Here is an 18082-nt window from a genome sequence, read left to right as displayed (position 1 = left end):
TGTTGGTTGTTGGATGAATTGGTTGCCTTATACTTGAGTCTTTTTGTCTTGTTGCCATTTTAGCTTGTTCTCATGAATTATGAGATTAACGGTTAGCTGGAATTTGGATTATTATTGATATTGGAGATTTTGTTGGAATGTCATTGGATTATATTCTTGTGTAGCCTTCCATATGCTAGCTTGTGATCATTTATATTTACAAGTTTGGACTTTTTGCCCTTTTTATTGTTAAGTTGGCCTAAGTATTCACTTGGGACGAGGTCTTAAGTGAGTATTTTCAGTTATTGTCATAGATAGGTCATTATAGTCTTTGACGAGTGTATGTTCACGGCTTAATAGCCTTTGTGTTCCTGGCTTGGTGGGTTTATATCCAAGTGGGGCATGACCTTCCGCCTATTTTGTGAGTAGATGGTCAGCTTAAGTACTAGCCAACCCTTTGGTGGACTCCTTAGGGTACTCATGTGGTTTTATCATGAGTCTTGGGTGCGGTGGTTTTATCCGCATTTCTCTAGGTCTGCGCAGTCTAGGATTAGGGTTGAGTCGTATCTTGGCCATGTTTTAAATGTAACCTCTGAGCCAAAATACTAGCTTCCCTACCTCGTGGTATAGACTCGAGTTACAAAGTGACTATTGACTGTACTAGGAACTTATGCCTGTCTCTAGATATATTGCCCTTTCTTGTTTGATGATTCTATGAATCATAGAAGGTGAGATGCAAGCCGGCTATGGTTGATAGAGTTTGGATTCCCGTGTGTTATTTGACTCACATGATAGTGTAGCTTGAGTTGGTCTAGTATTCACATGCTAGGACTATGTGTTGTTATATTGTTGTTCACATGATAAGCACGATTGCCTAGCATCTTTATGCTAAGGCTATGTGTTATTCGTATTCATATTCTTATGTTTACATGTTATATTAATTATGACATTTCGTGGCTGGGAGAACTCGGAGTTACTCCCCACTGACTGTGGCTTTCGTATTTGTATAAAATGCGATTGACAGGTAGGTGATGCATATATGGGGTACATGGACGAGCTAGCGAGCAAAGTAACCTTGGGACCTAGATTGACTTTATTATGTTGTGACCCTTAAACACTTTTTATGTCATATACATTTTAGGGACATATGTCTCCCTTTCTCATATTTGGGTTGTATAACTTTGTTTCGCGACTTTAGCGATATTTCATTCATGAGATTTATTTTGGACCTTGCATGTTTGACACCTTCCCAATTGGATATTTTTATAACAGGTTCAGGTTTCGTTTTCGATTTTAAAAATTACAGGTTTTTACCCAAATGAACCTATTACAAATATATCCATGCAGTTTTTATCTAGAATTATGTGTTTACTTTTCCGCGATTTTTGAGGGTGTCACAATATTTTATATCTTAATAATGTGTTAAATGTAAAAAAAAAAAAAAGTAATAAAAACGGGTGATGGATGGATGGCGGGTGAAATTTCTTCGTCAAACCCATCCGTCATCCGTTTCATCCGTCATCCATTTAAATCGGGTTTTCATCCATCTTTTAGGATCGGGTGGATCAGATTTCGATCGGATGCCCCCCGTATCCATACCCACAAAGAAAAACTTTTACCCATCCCCGCCTCACCGTCCGGCGTCCGTGGCGGGTACAAGTTTCCAAATCCATCCCCGCCCCAACGGGTGGAAATATAACACCGTACCCGCCCCGTTTACCAATTCACCTGCTACACCATAATTTTATTTGATAATTTTTTTCGCAAAAGTTGGTTTAATCACTATTAATTTCCATTTTTTTTTTGAATATATCTTTATAATTTTAGTTTTTCACTAAATATAAGATTTAATTATAACCCACGTGTACCCGCCCCGCTGACATCCCTAATGGTGTACGGTGCCTCCATTTAAATTTCATTATTTTTGTTTATTTATTTTGGTAGTTTTTAAAAGCAGCAAGTCTCATTTGACGGACATATCTGTTACAAGTTGAAGACAAGTTAAGTAATATTCAAATGGGTATGTCTTATCTACTCACTTGAATATTACTTGACCCATATTCAGTTTGTGACGAATATGCCCGTCTTCAATAAGAATTTGTATTTTAAAATTGCACTTTAATTTACAAGAAACTTTTATTAAAATAGGGTTGAAAAATGAAATAATTATCATTTTGGTTGGGAGAGAAAGTTATTTGTCAAAATATGGTCCGACTAGGTTTGAAATATTCAAACCAAAACCAAAACCCCACCATCTCACTCTCCGACCACAACTACTCATACTCACCACGTACAACAACCAGCCCACCAAACGTCCAAACATCACCCTCACCTCCAACGTCCGCACTACTACCCACTAATGACACCGCCCACATCACAACCACCACTTCCCGTGATTGGCTGCCATCCCGAGTACCTGTTTTACGGACTGCGGTCCGGCTGTTTGGTGGGCGGGGCTGCGATGCCGTCACCGGGTTTTGATTATCGTGGATGCGTTCCTGGAACCGGTGAGATGGTTGAAGAGTTGTATTCGATAAAGAGTCGTGCCTTGTGCATTCCTTTGACGTATTGCATTTTCATACACTTGTGACTTGCGTGAATTTTTTTTTTCTGAAATGGGGTTCTCTAACAAACTAATTAACAAAATAGGTCGAGTTTAAAAGTATTTGCCGAAAATGGGTCCATGCAAGATCGGATTTGGCGAAGCTGTGAGAAGAAGTCAAGTCGCTCTGTCGGACAGCGACTTGCTTAGCTACTCTAATCAAAACAAAAACGCCCCTTTCTCCCTCATTTCGTTCATCCCAAATTAAACAAAAAAAAAATTGAAAACCTTAACACAACTACTTGATTTTTCCTCAAAAACTCCCTCAAATCAATCAATTATTTCAATTAAAACTCAAATTTATTAGTTTCTAGGCAATATCAAACAACTATTTAGGTCTTTCTTGTTCAATCTCCATTAAAATCCAAGGTATTATTAGTGTCTTGTTCAATCTCCATTGATGATGATTTTTACTCGGCAAATGGAGGGAGATAAGAAGAATGTATTGCTGATTACGGAGGATAGCAGACCCAGTTCGCTCAGGGGGAAGTCGATTTGACCTCAAGTCGCTTCCTTTGTGAGCGACTTTAGTGTGAGAGGAAGGGTGGAAAATCTGTGAAATTAAGCTAAATATTGTCATTAAGTCGCTTAGGGGGAAGGTGTCTTTAGCTGAAATTGCTGTCCGGGTGAGCGACTTGCCTTGCTTTGACATTGTGAGGTTTGTGATCCTCTAAACTGCCATCGTGGCTATAGTCGCTGAGCGGGAGAGCGACTTGAAACCGAACCGAGCTTCGGTGATGGCGTGGACCCATTTTGGGTAAATACTTTCAAACTCAACCTATTTCGTTAAATACTTAGTGTTTACGCTCCATTTTGGAAAAAAATCCACTTGCGTCGTGTCTTAAGTATTTGTATTATCGAAACTGACGTGTGTTGGTTGTCTGTAAATTGTCACCTATTTATGGGGTGGTCTGTGTTGATCCATATGATATTTCTGATCATATGGGGAGCAGGGAGTACATGTTTGGCTTTGGTGTCACGCGGGAGACGGGACGAGCTTCGGATCTTGGAGTCGAGTCGTATAGCTTGATGATAGACAACGTAGATGGTAGATGAGTAGTATAATGTATGATTCACATTTATGATTCACTTAATTATGTATGTAATCCATTAAACATGTTATTTATATAAAATGTTACTTAATTATAGTTCCGATCATTCATGGTCTCGGAAAACCGAGATGGTGACATTCCCGATTGCCTTGTCCGGATAAAAAGATGGTGTTACAGACTACATGTCTCTTTAAAGAGACTGTCACAAGTAAAACACTTTGTTTCAGGTATAGGCCAAGGCAAACATACACACAAATTTTAATACTCCGCTAAATAAATTTTGAATATATGTCATAACTCATAAGTATTTCTTTCACTTTTCTCCGACAAGCTAACTAATATTAATTATTTGAAGATTTTTATTTTTCAACGACTGGGGGTATTGACGTGTCATTATTTAGTATGGAATAAGTTGATCAAACAGACGATCAATTCGATTTAATGAAATGATCGACTTCATGGAATGAGTGAGCGAGCAAATGAAATCGAAATTTTCAATTCATAAACAGGTCCTGTTTGATAAACAATATATTGGTCGCAATATACTATTTTTAAAGATGTTGTCATATTGTATCAACATATTCAATTTCTACACAAAAACATTCATTATCTTATACTAATCAAATAATTAATTACCAAACGCCCTCTATTTATTGTGCTAATTTAACTCTGTTAGTCAAATCTGCTACTAAAATCTACTAAGGCCTTGTTTGGCAAATGGTAGACGCAGATTCATAATAGCGGATAACGTTAGTAGAATACGGTTAGCAGATTTTAGTAGCGGATTTGACTATCAAATTAAATTAGCAGATTAAGAAATGGTGTATGTTTGATAATTAGCAGATTATAGGATAATTAGAATGATTTCATGAATAAACTGAATATGCTAATACAATATGCTGTTAATAGTAGCATATTCAAAAATAGTAGATTCCGGCCAATATGCTATTAGAATACGCCGTTTACCAAATACATGAAAATGGTAGATTACCCGCTATTATGAATTTTACTCAAACAGAGCCTAACCGTATTATATTAACATTACCCGCTATTATGAATTTGCTTTTAGCGTTTGCCAAACACGGCTTTAATCTCATAACTTGGAATCATGACTTTGCCATGGCCCATGAGACTTAATAAAACAAAACAAAATGTGGCACGAGTGTTCAAAAGTGCATGAAGAATATATACTTTAGTTAGCCTATAAATAAATGAAGTTGAGGCATTTGTATCACCCTTTGTTGTTGTTGAGGCTAAAAAATGGGGTCATTTATACAACTTCTGTTAGTAGCTTCAATGCCAGTTCTTGAGTTTTTGCTAGTAAGTGCGTTGGGTGTTTTTCTTGCAATCAAACGTATTAACATCTTGGGTGACACTGCTCGTCATCACTTGAACCAAGTTCGTCTTCTAACCCATTCTTTTCATTTGCTTCTTTAATTTACGAGAAATTTTGAACAAACGTAAGGAATCAGTTGAGTCGTTAAAAGGAGTAGTATTATACGATTATGAAACTTATATGAAGCTATGTTTTGATGTGGATTTATTAGATGGTGTTTTATGTCTTCGGTCCGGCTCTCTTGTGTAGCTACTTAGCTAAGACGATCACCTTGGAAAGCTTCCTCACCATGTAAGCAATGCATGTCTTTACTAGTCTTGTTACCAAGTCATTTTACAATGATAGATGAACCATCTCAATCAAAACTTTAAAGTGATGGTTGAGGCTCAACTATTATATTTATTTCATTCAAATTCTTTTAGTTCAAATAATTTCAGTCCATCGGTACATATTATATCACAGATGGACATGTATGGAGTGTCGATCATGTCTATAATCTTAAGAGGTTTAGGCAAAAATTAAACTAGAGTCTACTACAGTGCCACGGAACTTATGCATCGTGTCATTAGAATTTATTAGCGTACAAACGGTAGTGTCCTACTCACAATATCATTTTACATGACTTTATCGATTATGTTAAGTAACGACACACCTTGATACGATAATTTTGTGAGATGACAGGTGGTTTATGCCAATAAACATCATGCTGACATTTGTGATAGGCTCAGGACTGGGTTGGGTACTTGGAAAAATCACAAGAGCTCCCAAACACATAATGGGTCTCGTTGTCTCATCGTGTTCTGCAGGTATTTTTGTTATTTCATTTAGTATATTTCTCGAATTGCATGTCGGTAGCCCGGTAAGCCTTCTCTTCCCGGGGTTGACTAGTAGGGTTGCTCGCTCTTAAAAATTAAACAAATATACCGTATCAAATAGAAATGTTTGTAGTTTGTTTTTCGAGTCTTAGGTTTAAACTTTACTGTTTTTGTTCCGAAGATATTTTCCCGGAGTATTTTTTTTTGGGGAGAGGGGGGGCAAATGAGTCATAAAAGCATTATAGGACAATTTAGGGACAAGAAAATTCGAATTTGAAATCTATTCAATAAAACTAAAACATCTTCGGTATAATGCATATCCGTTTCATCCTCCTTATACTAAAAGAATAAGAGGTTACTAAAATTTTCTCGCCTAAATGATTTATTCTATAATTAGACTTCATTATATCATATCTACAAATGGGCCATAATTTCCAACCAAAAAATATCTCTATTCCGTTTTAAGAGGATATAATATATTTTTCAATTTGCATAGACTATTTTATAAGATATTCTGATTTTGTCATAAATGAAATTGCACTAATTATACGTATGATATGTAAATATTTTACTGTTATTAATTTTTAAACTTAACATGATGACTACTAATAGTAAATTTTATAATTAAATTTCAAATGAGGTTAAACCAGTATTGTAGTTGTTAAATTCTCTAATATGTATATCTAAAAAATCGCGCATTGCGCGGGATCTATACTAGTAAGAACTAAAAACATTGCTAAATGATAGAGTATCAATTTCCTCCGTTTTACTTGGCTCTAAAGTTTAGTTCCTTATTAATGTAAGTAGCTCAGCTCCCACTTTCACGAACATACCAACCTAGAAAAGGTGGTGGACAACTTATCAAGTGCTAAAACTAATTACCATTTCTGATCATGCTTTAATAACGTATGGTCCATAATTAACATCAGTATTAAAGTCAAATTAAGCCAGTTGGTCCTTCCTGATATGATTATATCTGTTTTAATTGCAAAACGAGACAAATATTACCCGATAGAGTTTATTATTCCCTACACATTTTGTTTTTTGTCTTTTTCTATTATTTAATTTATTTTATTTAAGACGAATATGTCCGTCTTAAGCAAGAAATTGGAATTTAACCCGATGTCTCTTGCACTACTGCAATATGTTTTTAACCTTTATGCATTGTTTGGAATATATTTTGCCTATATTTTCACTACACAAATTCTCATTATATACGGGAACAGGAGATATCCGTCTATAGAGACGGGTCAAATATTCACCCACCTTAAGCATAAGACAAACAACAAGTTGTATGGTGGGGCCCAAAAATGTCACCACTTAGCACATTTGACCCGTCTTCACTTTAGACGGATATATCTATCTATAATGAGACTAATTATTTTCCACTAATACCTCCGGGTCTAATCAAATAATGGAACTGCTTTACACAATTACACTCTTATTCTATTGCTAATTAAAAAATGTTGTTGTCTCAATGATATTTTTAACCATTAATTTCGAATATCATCCATGAACAAAGCATATGGAACAAATTCATTATTTATACGTATAAATAATATATGTGTCTCGAGGAATATGCGATAAAATATATGATACGACTTTATGGTGTGTAGTTAAAAGTTTAAACAACACTTGATGCTAAGGTCAGCTTCTCGTTTGCAATTTTCTTGTTATAATTCGCGTGTATCGTTTTAAAATGAGTTATAAAATGAAATGTACTCCGTATTGTAATAACTTAATCTCATACCACTGTCGAATATAAAAGTTTCATTAACAATACTGTATTATAGAAGTAAAAGTGAAGTGGCAAGGTAAAGTTGTCACAAATTCAGAATAATATACAAGAGCCACTTTAAATTCTTGAGTAAGATGATCCAAAAATGAATTATTTTCAAGAAGGCTTTAGTTACGATTTTGTATCGATCACTTAATATTTCGTAATTGGTAACTTGCTATGCTGTATAGATGGAAAATTTATCGAAAATAGAGAGAATAGTCGAATACTGCGTCAAAAATTTCGTAGTTTTCCAACTGCTGATATAGAATTATGATCCTGTATTTGTTAATGTAACCTGCGCAGGAAACCTTGGGGCAATGCCCATCATTATCATTCCTGCAATTTGCAATCAATCAGGCAGTCCCTTTGGAGCGGCGGATGTCTGCAACCAGTATGGTCTAGCTTACGCTTCACTTTCCATGGCGGTAATACCTTCTTAGCATTAAAGTATTACCTTTGTGTTATAACTGTTCATCAAGAAAGTAATGAACTTCTGCTTGCTGTTTTTAGATGAGTTCAATCTATATTTGGCTGTATGTTTACAACATTGTGAGGATCTCTTCAAAGAAACAACTTGAAACCACAACCGCTAATGGGTCTGGCATTGATAAGCAATCAGGTGCGGCCACACTGGTGAACATCCCTGATTCTGAACGTCTCAGTTCTTCAGAGTTTACTCAAACACCAACTGTGGATGGCGTAGAACGTGCAGGTTCTATAGACCACTTCTCCAGCTCCAACAATTTCATGGTACCAAAAACTCCACTTTTTCATATTTATTTTTTGTTTCCCGAGATCGCGGAAAATACATTTATGGATGGAATAAAAGATGCAACACAAAAATTGGAGGGGGTATGAACTATTGTTGGGTCCTTCAACTGAGGCACCTAGTTTTTTGAAAGACCTGCAAAGATCTAATTTATCAATAACCGGTATGTTCTTGCTTAATTGGACGAATGTTTCTACTATGATCTGGCTAACTGTGTTATGAGCTTCTTGACAGGATGCAACTGCGTTCAAGATAAGGCAGGGTTTAAGAAATACCTGTAAGAACATCAATCTGAAAGCAGTATTGGCTCCTTCTACAATTGCTGCGGTATCATCAAAAAAATCTCAGCTTTCACTTTAATCTCCATTCTTTGAGAAATTGACGTACTCATCTCTTACATGTTTCCCTGATCTAGGCAGTCGGATTTTTCATTGGGATGATTCCTCCTTTTCGAAAGCTCTTTTTTGGAAAAAATCCTCCTCTACGTGTTGTCGGAGACGCTACTTTTATGATAGGGTATGCAATCTGTCTATATTCCATCCCTCAAAAGTTAGCATTTGTTTGAAAAACCGACTTATGAACACTCTAGTTTTGTCCTTGACATGTTCTGTATACAAAATTTCTTTCATTGAGAATCAAAGCTAACTGTAACATAATTTTCTCGGACAGAAATGCAGCCATACCATTGATAACCTTGATACTTGGCGCAAACCTCCTGAAAGGTACTTGGCTCAATTTCATTAATAACTGAGAATCCGAGATAACATTCATGATTCACTCTGAGTTTCTGATGGAAAATTGAATTTATTAACAGGTTTGAAAGGGTCGAGAGTTAAACTTACAATTATTGTTGGAATAATAGTAGTTCGCTACATAATACTTCCACTGCTGGGCATTCTGGTGCTCAAGGGTGCTGTTCGTGCAGGCTTTGTGCAATCTCATGATTTACTCCTTCAATTTGTTATTCTGCTTCAATATGCCCTCCCACCTGCACTGACAATCGGTATGCGAGAGTTTCTGCATAGTGTCCCATGACACTTCTTTAATTTTATTGTTTAAGAATTCAACAGACACTGCACACAAAAAATTCATCCACAACATAAATTCCAAACTTTCGACATGACCTGAAGTACTCAATCAAATTAACATGACCAGAAGACTAAATCTGATGGGTACCCGGCTTGGACTTTGTTGGACCCGTTATTGAATTGATCCAGAAATCGTAACCCAAAACCAACGAACCAAAACCAAGTAACCACGAAATTGATCCAAAATGATCATATGGATTTGTTCTTGATTTTAGCAATATTACAAATAAAAAAACGTTAATATCCACGACACAAAATGGACTATTCCGGACCCGACTATTAACCCTTGACCAGAGATAACCCTACTGGACTGAACTGAACCATGCCCTAAATCACCCAATAATCGCACACTTCGACACACACGAGCAAAATGACCCAACCAGAAATGCATAGTATATCGAAGTGGTCCAACTACTATAACTACCTGACCAAAATGACCCCTTTGTCATATGACCACATATACTCGCATAGTCGATTAGTCGCATGTACCATCTCATCCCTCGAAAAATTACTTATTAATAATCTTCAACAGGAACCATCACCCAGCTATTTGGAGAAGGTGAGAGTGAATGTTCAGTTATCATGCTTTGGACTTATGTTGTTGCCCCTGCTACAGTCACTCTTTGGTCTACCTTGTTCCTGTGGCTTCTATCACGCTAACATTACTTCCGCATGCGTCTGCTTTTTGGAATCGTATTTTGAAGAAAATTAAGAAACTTATATCATTGTCTTTGTAGCAAAAAACTCCTTGAGAGTATACATACTCTTCAAAAACAATTACACTCAATAGTAACTGTAATGAGAATCCCAAATTGTGAAAATCACTTGCATACCTATAAAAAATACTGCGCAGCTTCATGTTGCACATTTACCTCATAGGCAGGACTAAGTAACTGCAAATCCATTTCTTGTGTCGTTCTGGTCTTCCAACGCTTCAACACACTACCTGTGTCAGATCTAGCAATTACGCCAAATATTCAGAGCTCAAAATAAAAATTTAAGAAAAAAGAAAAAAATATATATACATGAGACGGTCTTAGCACATTAGGTCAACCGTCAACCTATGAACTTAACCTTGTGTTTAGACGAGAAAAACACAAGGATATTGACCGATCACACATGTGAAATAACTGACCTGCGGTTGTGTAGGAATATAAGCTGTGCCTGGAATACAGTTACACAGCTGAAGACTGGTACGAACGGCGTGAAATCTTGCACAACAGTGCTATACAAGTCGTCATAAAATTTCTTTTACTCTGCTTTCAAAAATATAGTATACAGTGCAGCTGAAGACTGGTATGAAGACTTCTATTATTCATATATGGATAAAAAAAAATATAGGATTTAAATTTGTTGTTCGAATGAGGAATAACCAAGAATAAATAACAATGCAGCCCCAAAACCTACATTTCTACATTACAGAAGAGTCTAAATGCATGGAACAAAAAATTGCCCATCAGTAGCCTCTGCAAGATGTTCAATGTTTGGGATCGAATTTACATAGGAAGCACACGCCAGCTTTGACTTCAGTGAAGGACTGACTGCCTTGAATCATCAAAATCCTAATTCAATGGCGAGCAATTGTGGGCAAAAAAATTATTGGATCATAGCTTAGATGGGCCGCCAGTAGCTTTATTTACAAGCTCACGCCTGAGAATCTTTCCTGAAGGGTTCTTCGGAATAGCACTTATAAAAGAAACACGGCGTATTTTCTTATAGGGAGTAACCTACAAAGCAAGTGAAATAGCCAAACCATAAGACGGGCAAGCACGCGAGTCTACTATTAGAAATTAATCAAAAGAATGGTTAAAAGAGATTCGGAAAAAGATGCACCAAAAATAACAATACAATCATTGCTAAAAGCAACAGCATGAAAAAATGTCACAGATTTGACTCACATGAAATGCAGTTCTGAAGCAATAGTCTTATATACACTATCACATGCAAAACCAATCCAAATACTTGTGTAATTCTCATTTGATTATATGAATAACGAGCTGACCACATTTGCAAAACCATCTGTCGTAACTTGACCAGTTTTTGTAATATTCAAGTACAGTTGTCACTGTTCACGTCATTATATATCAACAAATGGCAATGTTCGCAAAAGGAACAACTGAACGAATCAACAAAGGATTACTAATCTACTTTACTCCAGCATTTAACTTGCCGGGGAAAAAAATAAAAAAACAGACATGATATGATAAATTAAGATAACTGTCAACCACACTAGTCAGATTGATTACTACGACTTGCACTCATCACATTAAGAGAAAATGTGTTATAATCCATCACTTGAGGTTCTGAAAGCAAGTCCAAGGATAAACACGGTTGGGAAGCACAAACTCAGATTTGGTTGCAAACCTGTTTTGCAACATAATCCATCACTTGAGCCCCAGCAATGTTACTTCCTGGTTTCCTAACCACAAATGCCATGGGAATTTCTCCCGCTTCCTCATCCGGGTAACTGCAGCCATAAACAGTATGATTAATAGTTGTAGAAGTCCTTGTAAGACGGAAACTAAGCAAACTTTAACTCACTGTCAAATATTTCACATAGGTAAGTTGTGAAACTAATACTATTAATGTTCTGGAGAAGAAACACAGGGAGAGGAGGCAAAAAAGAGGTGAAAATTGGAAGAAAGAATAGATTAATCTAGACTGCCAGGCACCAAAATTGACCCAATATAACAAATAAAAGAAACACAAGACAGCTGCTCATCCTGAACCTCTACCCCCATCCCTTTTCTTTCTCTTCGGGACTTACTAGTATAACAAGCACTCAATTTCCATATTTTCTCACTTGGACCTTCATTGCTTCAAAAGAAAAACACTAGGCAGGAGCAAAATTCAACCCTCAAGACCAGGACATATTTAAGGAATTTTAAGGAGTGGAAGATTATACAGTAACACATAAGATTTTAGATGAACATTTGCTGACCGCCAAGAAGCGCCATATATTAAAGACAATTTATCCCATCCCAGAGTTAGAAAGATGCATCAAATGCACAGTATCGTAAACTTAAAGCAGCTTGCCAAACAAAGGCTTTACATATCACTCAGACTTCACAGTATTTTTTGCACATTATTGGACTCATGCCTAAGCAGTTTTGAATGATGATTCCTGTCGGCTGACACCAAATCATTTAAATTCTATTTCTACAAATGAACATCAAACATGATGTCAAGAAACTAATAGGAGAATAAGACCCTGTTCTTTTGGAATGAAACGAGCTTAGCTTAGCTGACTAGAACTGAAATTAAGTCCAAAATAACAGGAAAACACAATACCCCGTAGCCCCTGAATATACGTTGAAAAATAAATGAAGCAACCTGCAACATGCACAAGAGCACAATAGTATTCATTTTGCACTTACGGAACGACAGCAGCATCAGCTATATCTGGGTGTGATAGTAGCAAATGTTCCAACTCTGCTGGTGGAACCTGGCAATAAAGAAGGTCTGGTCATTGAATGATAAATACACAACTACACAAACAAAATATAGTGCATCACATAATCATAAGTAAATAGCTAACTTGCAACCTGATATCCCTTGTACTTGATCAACTCCTTTAAGCGATCAACTATATAGAGAAATCCATCACTGTCAAAATAACAAAGATCTCCTGTCCTCAGCCAGCCTTCTGGCAACAATGTTTCAGCAGTTGCCTCTTTATTTCCCACATAGCCTACAGTTGACACCATTTTTATTAGATGGGGATAACTAATGGAAATATGAGATGGCCCTTCTACTTTTCATACTACAAAAACTAACGAAAAAATGTAAAACGAATAATTTGAATGAGGATAAAACAGATATCTATCAATGTATACTCCAATTAGAACTCGTCTTTATTCAACTAGGTACTAACAAGTCCCACACAATCACTGCACAAAGCCAAGGAGAAATTACCCTTCATAATCGTTGGTCCATGCAGCCATAACTCCCCCTCTTTGCCAGGTGGTAACCCTTTTCCAGTTGATGGATCGACGATCTTTGCTAGCGTAAGCTCTTGTAAGCGCCCAACAGAACCATACCTCTCACATTCATCAGGACCTACGGTTGACGCTATTCCACCGCCCGATTCAGTCAAACCGTATCCCTACACAGAAATATAACTATCAGGAATAGAACCTCTTAGCTTCACATTAGCATTCAAAATCAGAAAACTAAAAGCTGAGGATCTGAGTTATCTATTTCGACTAAAGAGTGAATATTGCACAAGATTTGGAAGCTTATCAAAGACAGTGTTTCACTGTCCGCTTTTAAGCCAGAACGTGAACAGCACCCTAAGCTCATCTCGAAGCAAGAATGGAAGCAAGGTGGCTAAGTGCAAAAGAGGGATTGCCAACTAGACACATTACAGGGAGTGTGCACTATGAATCATGGGAATCTCTAATCTGGACAAGAGGCAACACATATTCAATAAAAAGAAAGCGATCACAACATTTCTAATACTGAGCACAGCAATGACTATAAAGAAAGCTTGAGATAATAAGTGGATTTCATTGATTAGCACCACCTAAATGAGGATGGTACACAAGTACACAACTATTGAAACAAGAGATAGAATTTGCGCAATAGCTCACTAAGCTATAAGAAGCTGGAAAATTGAAAGAAACTAAAGTCAAGGCTTTAAGATCAACACCCATAAAGAATCCAACAACCGTGACATATGAACCAGAGCAAATACTCTTGATGATTGTCCCAAATTAGTATTAAAACTCATCAGTCGTATTTTTAGTATGTTAGAAGAGCAGCATTCCCAAGTCACTCTTAATTTTATTTTATTTTAACTATGAACCCTTATTGAAGTGACCAATCTCTCTACAACTAATGGAGTATTATGAATAGCAATGCAAACTCAAATCATAAGTTCAAAACAAAGGTTGACTCGAAAAAAAAAAGTTGAACGACAAATGTCTGCTGCATAATAAAGTACCCTGTAACAATTACAGACAATTCATGACATGAAACAAATTTATCACGGAGTTATGCCTAGTTCACCAAGTTGTCATGAAAGTGAAACTGATACAGCACAACCTTTGTTTAAGGCTCAATCATAATCATCAAAGAGAGTAAGAAAATTTTGTTGCATACCCATAAAAAGCTACTGATAACAACAATAAAAGTCCAAGGGAATCTTAAATGATAATACTCAAATATCTTAGTTGCCTTAATTTACTTAATTACAAGTACTTTTCTAATCTGTTCTCTATGACTACCAAGAGATAGCCTGAACTCTGAAGCGTTATGAGCATAATTATATGATATGACCCGGTACTATAGTACTCCATACTTTATTAGCAGGTCCCCCCGTCCCCAATCAACTTCTAGCATTAGATTTAATTCTAACTAATCACTAAATGCAACATTTCAACTACCAATCAGTGAAAGTAATCAAGAGTAGTTGAAAGTCACATATCAAGGAAACTTCAACACTAGACTGTCCGACAAGCTCTTGAAAGAGAAGTTGCTGCCGAATAACAGGCCTTCATTCACTCAGACCGTAATTGATTAATTTCCTTCATTACACGGAATCCGGAGGCTTTCCTCAACAGAAAAAAAAAATATCCTGACTGTATAGCTCACATATCTTCATTCTACACGGAACTGATTCACATTTCCATGCAATCCAATGCCTAAAACTTGGAACTGTACTTCACACTTCCTATATATAATCCGTAATTGACAACTTTTCATTAATAAATTCAATCGGAAATTTCAGCAAGTAACTTTATGAAAAAGCTTTGATCACATGCTACTATAATTTACAATTCACATGACGCATCTTAGAAAGTTAATGAATCTTCAAATGCATACAAACCTCGAAAAAAACGAGTATCATTAAAATAAACCTCCTCCAAGTCTCCAGTCCTCTCTTCAAAAGTATTTACATATACACTTTAACACTTTCTACTGTTCTACGGTTCATTTTAATTGCATGTTACCGAATACAGGCCCATCGAGTAGTGGCGGGGCAAGGATTCGAATCTAGGGGCGCGAAAAAAATTAGGGGGGCAAACGGGTAATGTTATAAGGTACACTCGAAAAAAAATCCGAAACATTTAACTAGAATTTTCGAAAATCTCATCCATTCGCCCATGCTAGCCCCCCCTAGCTCCACCGCTGCCTTTGACACGACATGCTACACATCCGTTTATTTCCAAAAAAAACAAAATACGCATCTCCGACATGCAGCACCATTTTCCACACTTGCAACCGACTACACAGTACACAACAGCAAGTATCCAAATCAAACAAAATTAGCGTCACACTCACATTGTGGGAAAGTCATAATAGTAACAAAAATTATAAACAAATACGAAGTAATAGAATAAGATCGTCTCACACAATAATTATTAAAAAAGTGAAGGTTCAAATGCTAGCAGTCAAACCTGCACAATTTCGACATCAGGAAACCGAGCTTTAAACCGCAGAGCAACCTCTTTACCGAGAGGAGCGCCACCACAACCTAGCAATTTCAGAGAACTAATATCATACTTCTTCACCAACTCCGATTTCTCAAACGCAACAATCAATGGTGGCGAAACCGGCATAGACGTAACCTTATATTTCTCCACCGCCGCCAACATCTTCTCAAAATCAAACCTCTCCATCATCACCAGTGTTTCCGACAGCGTCACCGCACGCAACAACATCGTGAAGCCGAACACATGGAACAACGGCAACGGAACGAGTGAAATCGGCCGAGTTAACCGATCCTCCTCGTCCTTCTCTTGATAGTTATGGTAGTATACGGAGATTAACGCTATTAGGTTTCTGTGAGTCAACTCGACTCCCTTAACTCGGCCTGTGGTTCCGGACGAGTACAGCACAACGGCGGAATCGTCCTGCGATGTTGCAACTCGTGAGCAGGGATTAAGTTGACTCGGGCGATTCAGCATTGAGTGGAACTCGGGCGAGTCGAGGAGGATAACGGTGGCGGAGACGGCGGGAGGAAGCTTCGGTAACAGCGCGGTGACGGTGAAGATGACGGCGGGGTTAGAGAGAGAAACGATGTGTTGAAGTTCATCGGGAGTGGAGAGAGGATTGGCGGGGGAAACGACGACGTTCAGGGAGAGAAGAGAAAAGTAGAGTACGGGGACGTGGAAGGAGGAAGGTGACACGATGAGTGCCACACGGCGGGCGGGGATTGGAGGGAGGGAGGAGGTAAGAGAGTCGACGTGGCGGAGGAAGGATGAGTAGGAGAGAGAAGATGATGAGGTGGCGTCGATTAGGAGAGGGGAAGAAAGAGAGAAGTGTTGGCTGACGTGGAGGACGGAGAGTACGTAGTCGGAGATTGAGAGTGGAGTTGTGGGGTCCGGTAGTGGAACAGGGGTGCGGAGGGAATGGTATGTTTGAGTTGTGGCGCAGTAACCCGACTTGGGGTCGATAATAGCGATTGCGGATTCACTCGACATGGTGTCGGTTTGTGTGGAAGAGCAGAAGTTCAGAAGAAGTGTGTGGTGACACTCAATTATCAGTGCTTGTGTTGTACAGGGAGAGCATTTGATTGGATCTTATAATAATAATTTGCTAATTTTGCCAAGGTAGTTGTGTTTTAATTGGAATTGTGATGTGATGACATCTATGGGGGTTGATTGTTTGACTTGAATCATGATTATTTATGAGCGCTTACATCGGAAATGTGTGGACAGTAGACACACGCGCACGCTCATGCATGTCTTTAAAATAAATAGTAATAGAGCGTTACCGGGTGACAACCATTTTTAATTAAAGGGGTTCTCAGTCACCCCATGTGAGAGCACAAATAACATTATACCTCCAGTGGTACAATAGCATCATACAACCATTGTACAATTTTGAGAAAAAGTGGTACTAAAGGTAATAAAATAGGTATAAATCATAATTACTAATAAAATGGGTACATTTATTATGTAAATAGGTACGAAATTACTATGTCACGATCAATAATAAAAAGGGTACGAAATACAAATAAAAGGGTACGAAAGATTGGTCTCTCAATAACTTAGTGAGAGACCATCTCTCCCAAGTTTTAGTGTTATATCTTATCGAGCTTATGTGTAATTTTTTTGAACTTCTTAAAGTTAATTTTTATTATGTTTAAGTGAGTGAATTCATTACCGTTGTGGTATAAAAAATAATTTTAAAAAAAAACTGTTTTTCAACACATTACTCAATCTTCTTGGATTAATTTTCAGTTTTAATTTATTTTTTGCTCAAAAAAATATAATAACGAGAAAAATAAACAATTAATGAGATAACACTATTATTTTACATTCAATTTTACTTAGTTTTCTTGAACAATTTAAAGTTCAATTTTTTTTCCTCAAAATATAATTGATGGGGCATGTTCTGCACCGCTGACCAAGTCAACATATTGAGCAAGGTCAAAGATATCCACAAAGAAGTCAATCGCTTAGCTTAGACGGCTAGCCGTCGACCCATCGACTGTCGGCTGTCACTGGTCTCGGCATGGCAACTTGCGGTACCGGGCACATACCGCGTACTCATATCCAAGATCCCTCGGCGGTGAGTCAACAGGGCCCGCCGGCCGCCATAGGTCCTCACCGAGGGGTAGATCGATTTTTCCACCGCTAGCCACTTGGCCACTTGGCCACTACGTGACAAAAGGTGAAGGTTTATAAATACTCCTCAACCTTCATTGAGGAA

At 37.4% G+C, this 18082-nt stretch overlaps 2 protein-coding genes across 3 annotated transcripts; one reads left to right on the top strand and one right to left on the bottom strand.

Moving 5' to 3' along the window:
- The first annotated feature begins 4866 nt into the window (after positions 1 to 4866).
- LOC141602241 (protein PIN-LIKES 3-like) lies at positions 4867 to 10297 on the top strand. Its single transcript, XM_074422548.1, has 10 exons — positions 4867 to 5031; positions 5181 to 5260; positions 5651 to 5775; positions 7868 to 7989; positions 8075 to 8314; positions 8568 to 8660; positions 8749 to 8849; positions 9003 to 9055; positions 9148 to 9336; positions 9954 to 10297. Exons 1-10 carry the CDS (start codon positions 4894 to 4896, stop codon positions 10079 to 10081), a joined length of 1269 nt encoding a protein of 422 aa, XP_074278649.1. The 5' UTR covers positions 4867 to 4893; the 3' UTR covers positions 10082 to 10297.
- Positions 10298 to 10658: 361 nt separating this feature from the next.
- On the bottom strand, positions 10659 to 17094 carry LOC141602239 (4-coumarate--CoA ligase-like 9). 2 transcript variants are annotated; one of them, XM_074422545.1, is made up of 7 exons: positions 15823 to 17094; positions 13337 to 13526; positions 12967 to 13112; positions 12799 to 12866; positions 11786 to 11888; positions 11008 to 11148; positions 10659 to 10953 (listed from the first exon to the last, which is right to left on the bottom strand). In XM_074422545.1, the coding sequence occupies exons 1-6, from the start codon at positions 16846 to 16848 to the stop codon at positions 11026 to 11028; spliced, it is 1656 nt and encodes a 551-aa protein (XP_074278646.1). In that variant the 5' UTR covers positions 16849 to 17094; the 3' UTR covers positions 10659 to 10953; positions 11008 to 11025. The 2 variants fall into 2 exon arrangements, with proteins under 2 accessions (XP_074278646.1, XP_074278644.1); XM_074422543.1 differs by having other exon boundaries at positions 10659 to 11148.
- Positions 17095 to 18082: the final 988 nt, after the last annotated feature.

The sequence above is a fragment of the Silene latifolia genome, chromosome 1 (assembly GCF_048544455.1).
Source record: "Silene latifolia isolate original U9 population chromosome 1, ASM4854445v1, whole genome shotgun sequence".
NCBI classification, from domain to species: domain Eukaryota; kingdom Viridiplantae; phylum Streptophyta; class Magnoliopsida; order Caryophyllales; family Caryophyllaceae; genus Silene; species Silene latifolia.
This window is presented reverse-complemented; position numbering and strand designations above follow the sequence as displayed.

What these genes read in the sequence shown, in the direction of transcription:
- LOC141602241 (XM_074422548.1), top strand. Translation starts at nt 4,894, where the DNA reads ATGGGGTCATTTATACAACTTCTGTTAGTAGCTTCAATGCCAGTTCTT. An exon ending in ACGCTTCACTTTCCATGGCG is followed by an intron (nt 7,990 to 8,074) that starts GTAATACCTTCT and finishes TGCTGTTTTTAG; the next exon opens with ATGAGTTCAATCTATATTTG. An exon ending in GACGCTACTTTTATGATAGG is followed by an intron (nt 8,850 to 9,002) that starts GTATGCAATCTG and finishes TTTCTCGGACAG; the next exon opens with AAATGCAGCCATACCATTGA.
- LOC141602239 (XM_074422543.1), bottom strand. Translation starts at nt 16,848, where the DNA reads ATGTCGAGTGAATCCGCAATCGCTATTATCGACCCCAAGTCGGGTTAC. An exon ending in GCTGATGCTGCTGTCGTTCC is followed by an intron (nt 11,889 to 12,798) that starts GTAAGTGCAAAA and finishes TTATGGCTGCAG; the next exon opens with TTACCCGGATGAGGAAGCGG. An exon ending in TGGATTATGTTGCAAAACAG is followed by an intron (nt 11,149 to 11,785) that starts GTTTGCAACCAA and finishes CTTGCTTTGTAG; the next exon opens with GTTACTCCCTATAAGAAAAT.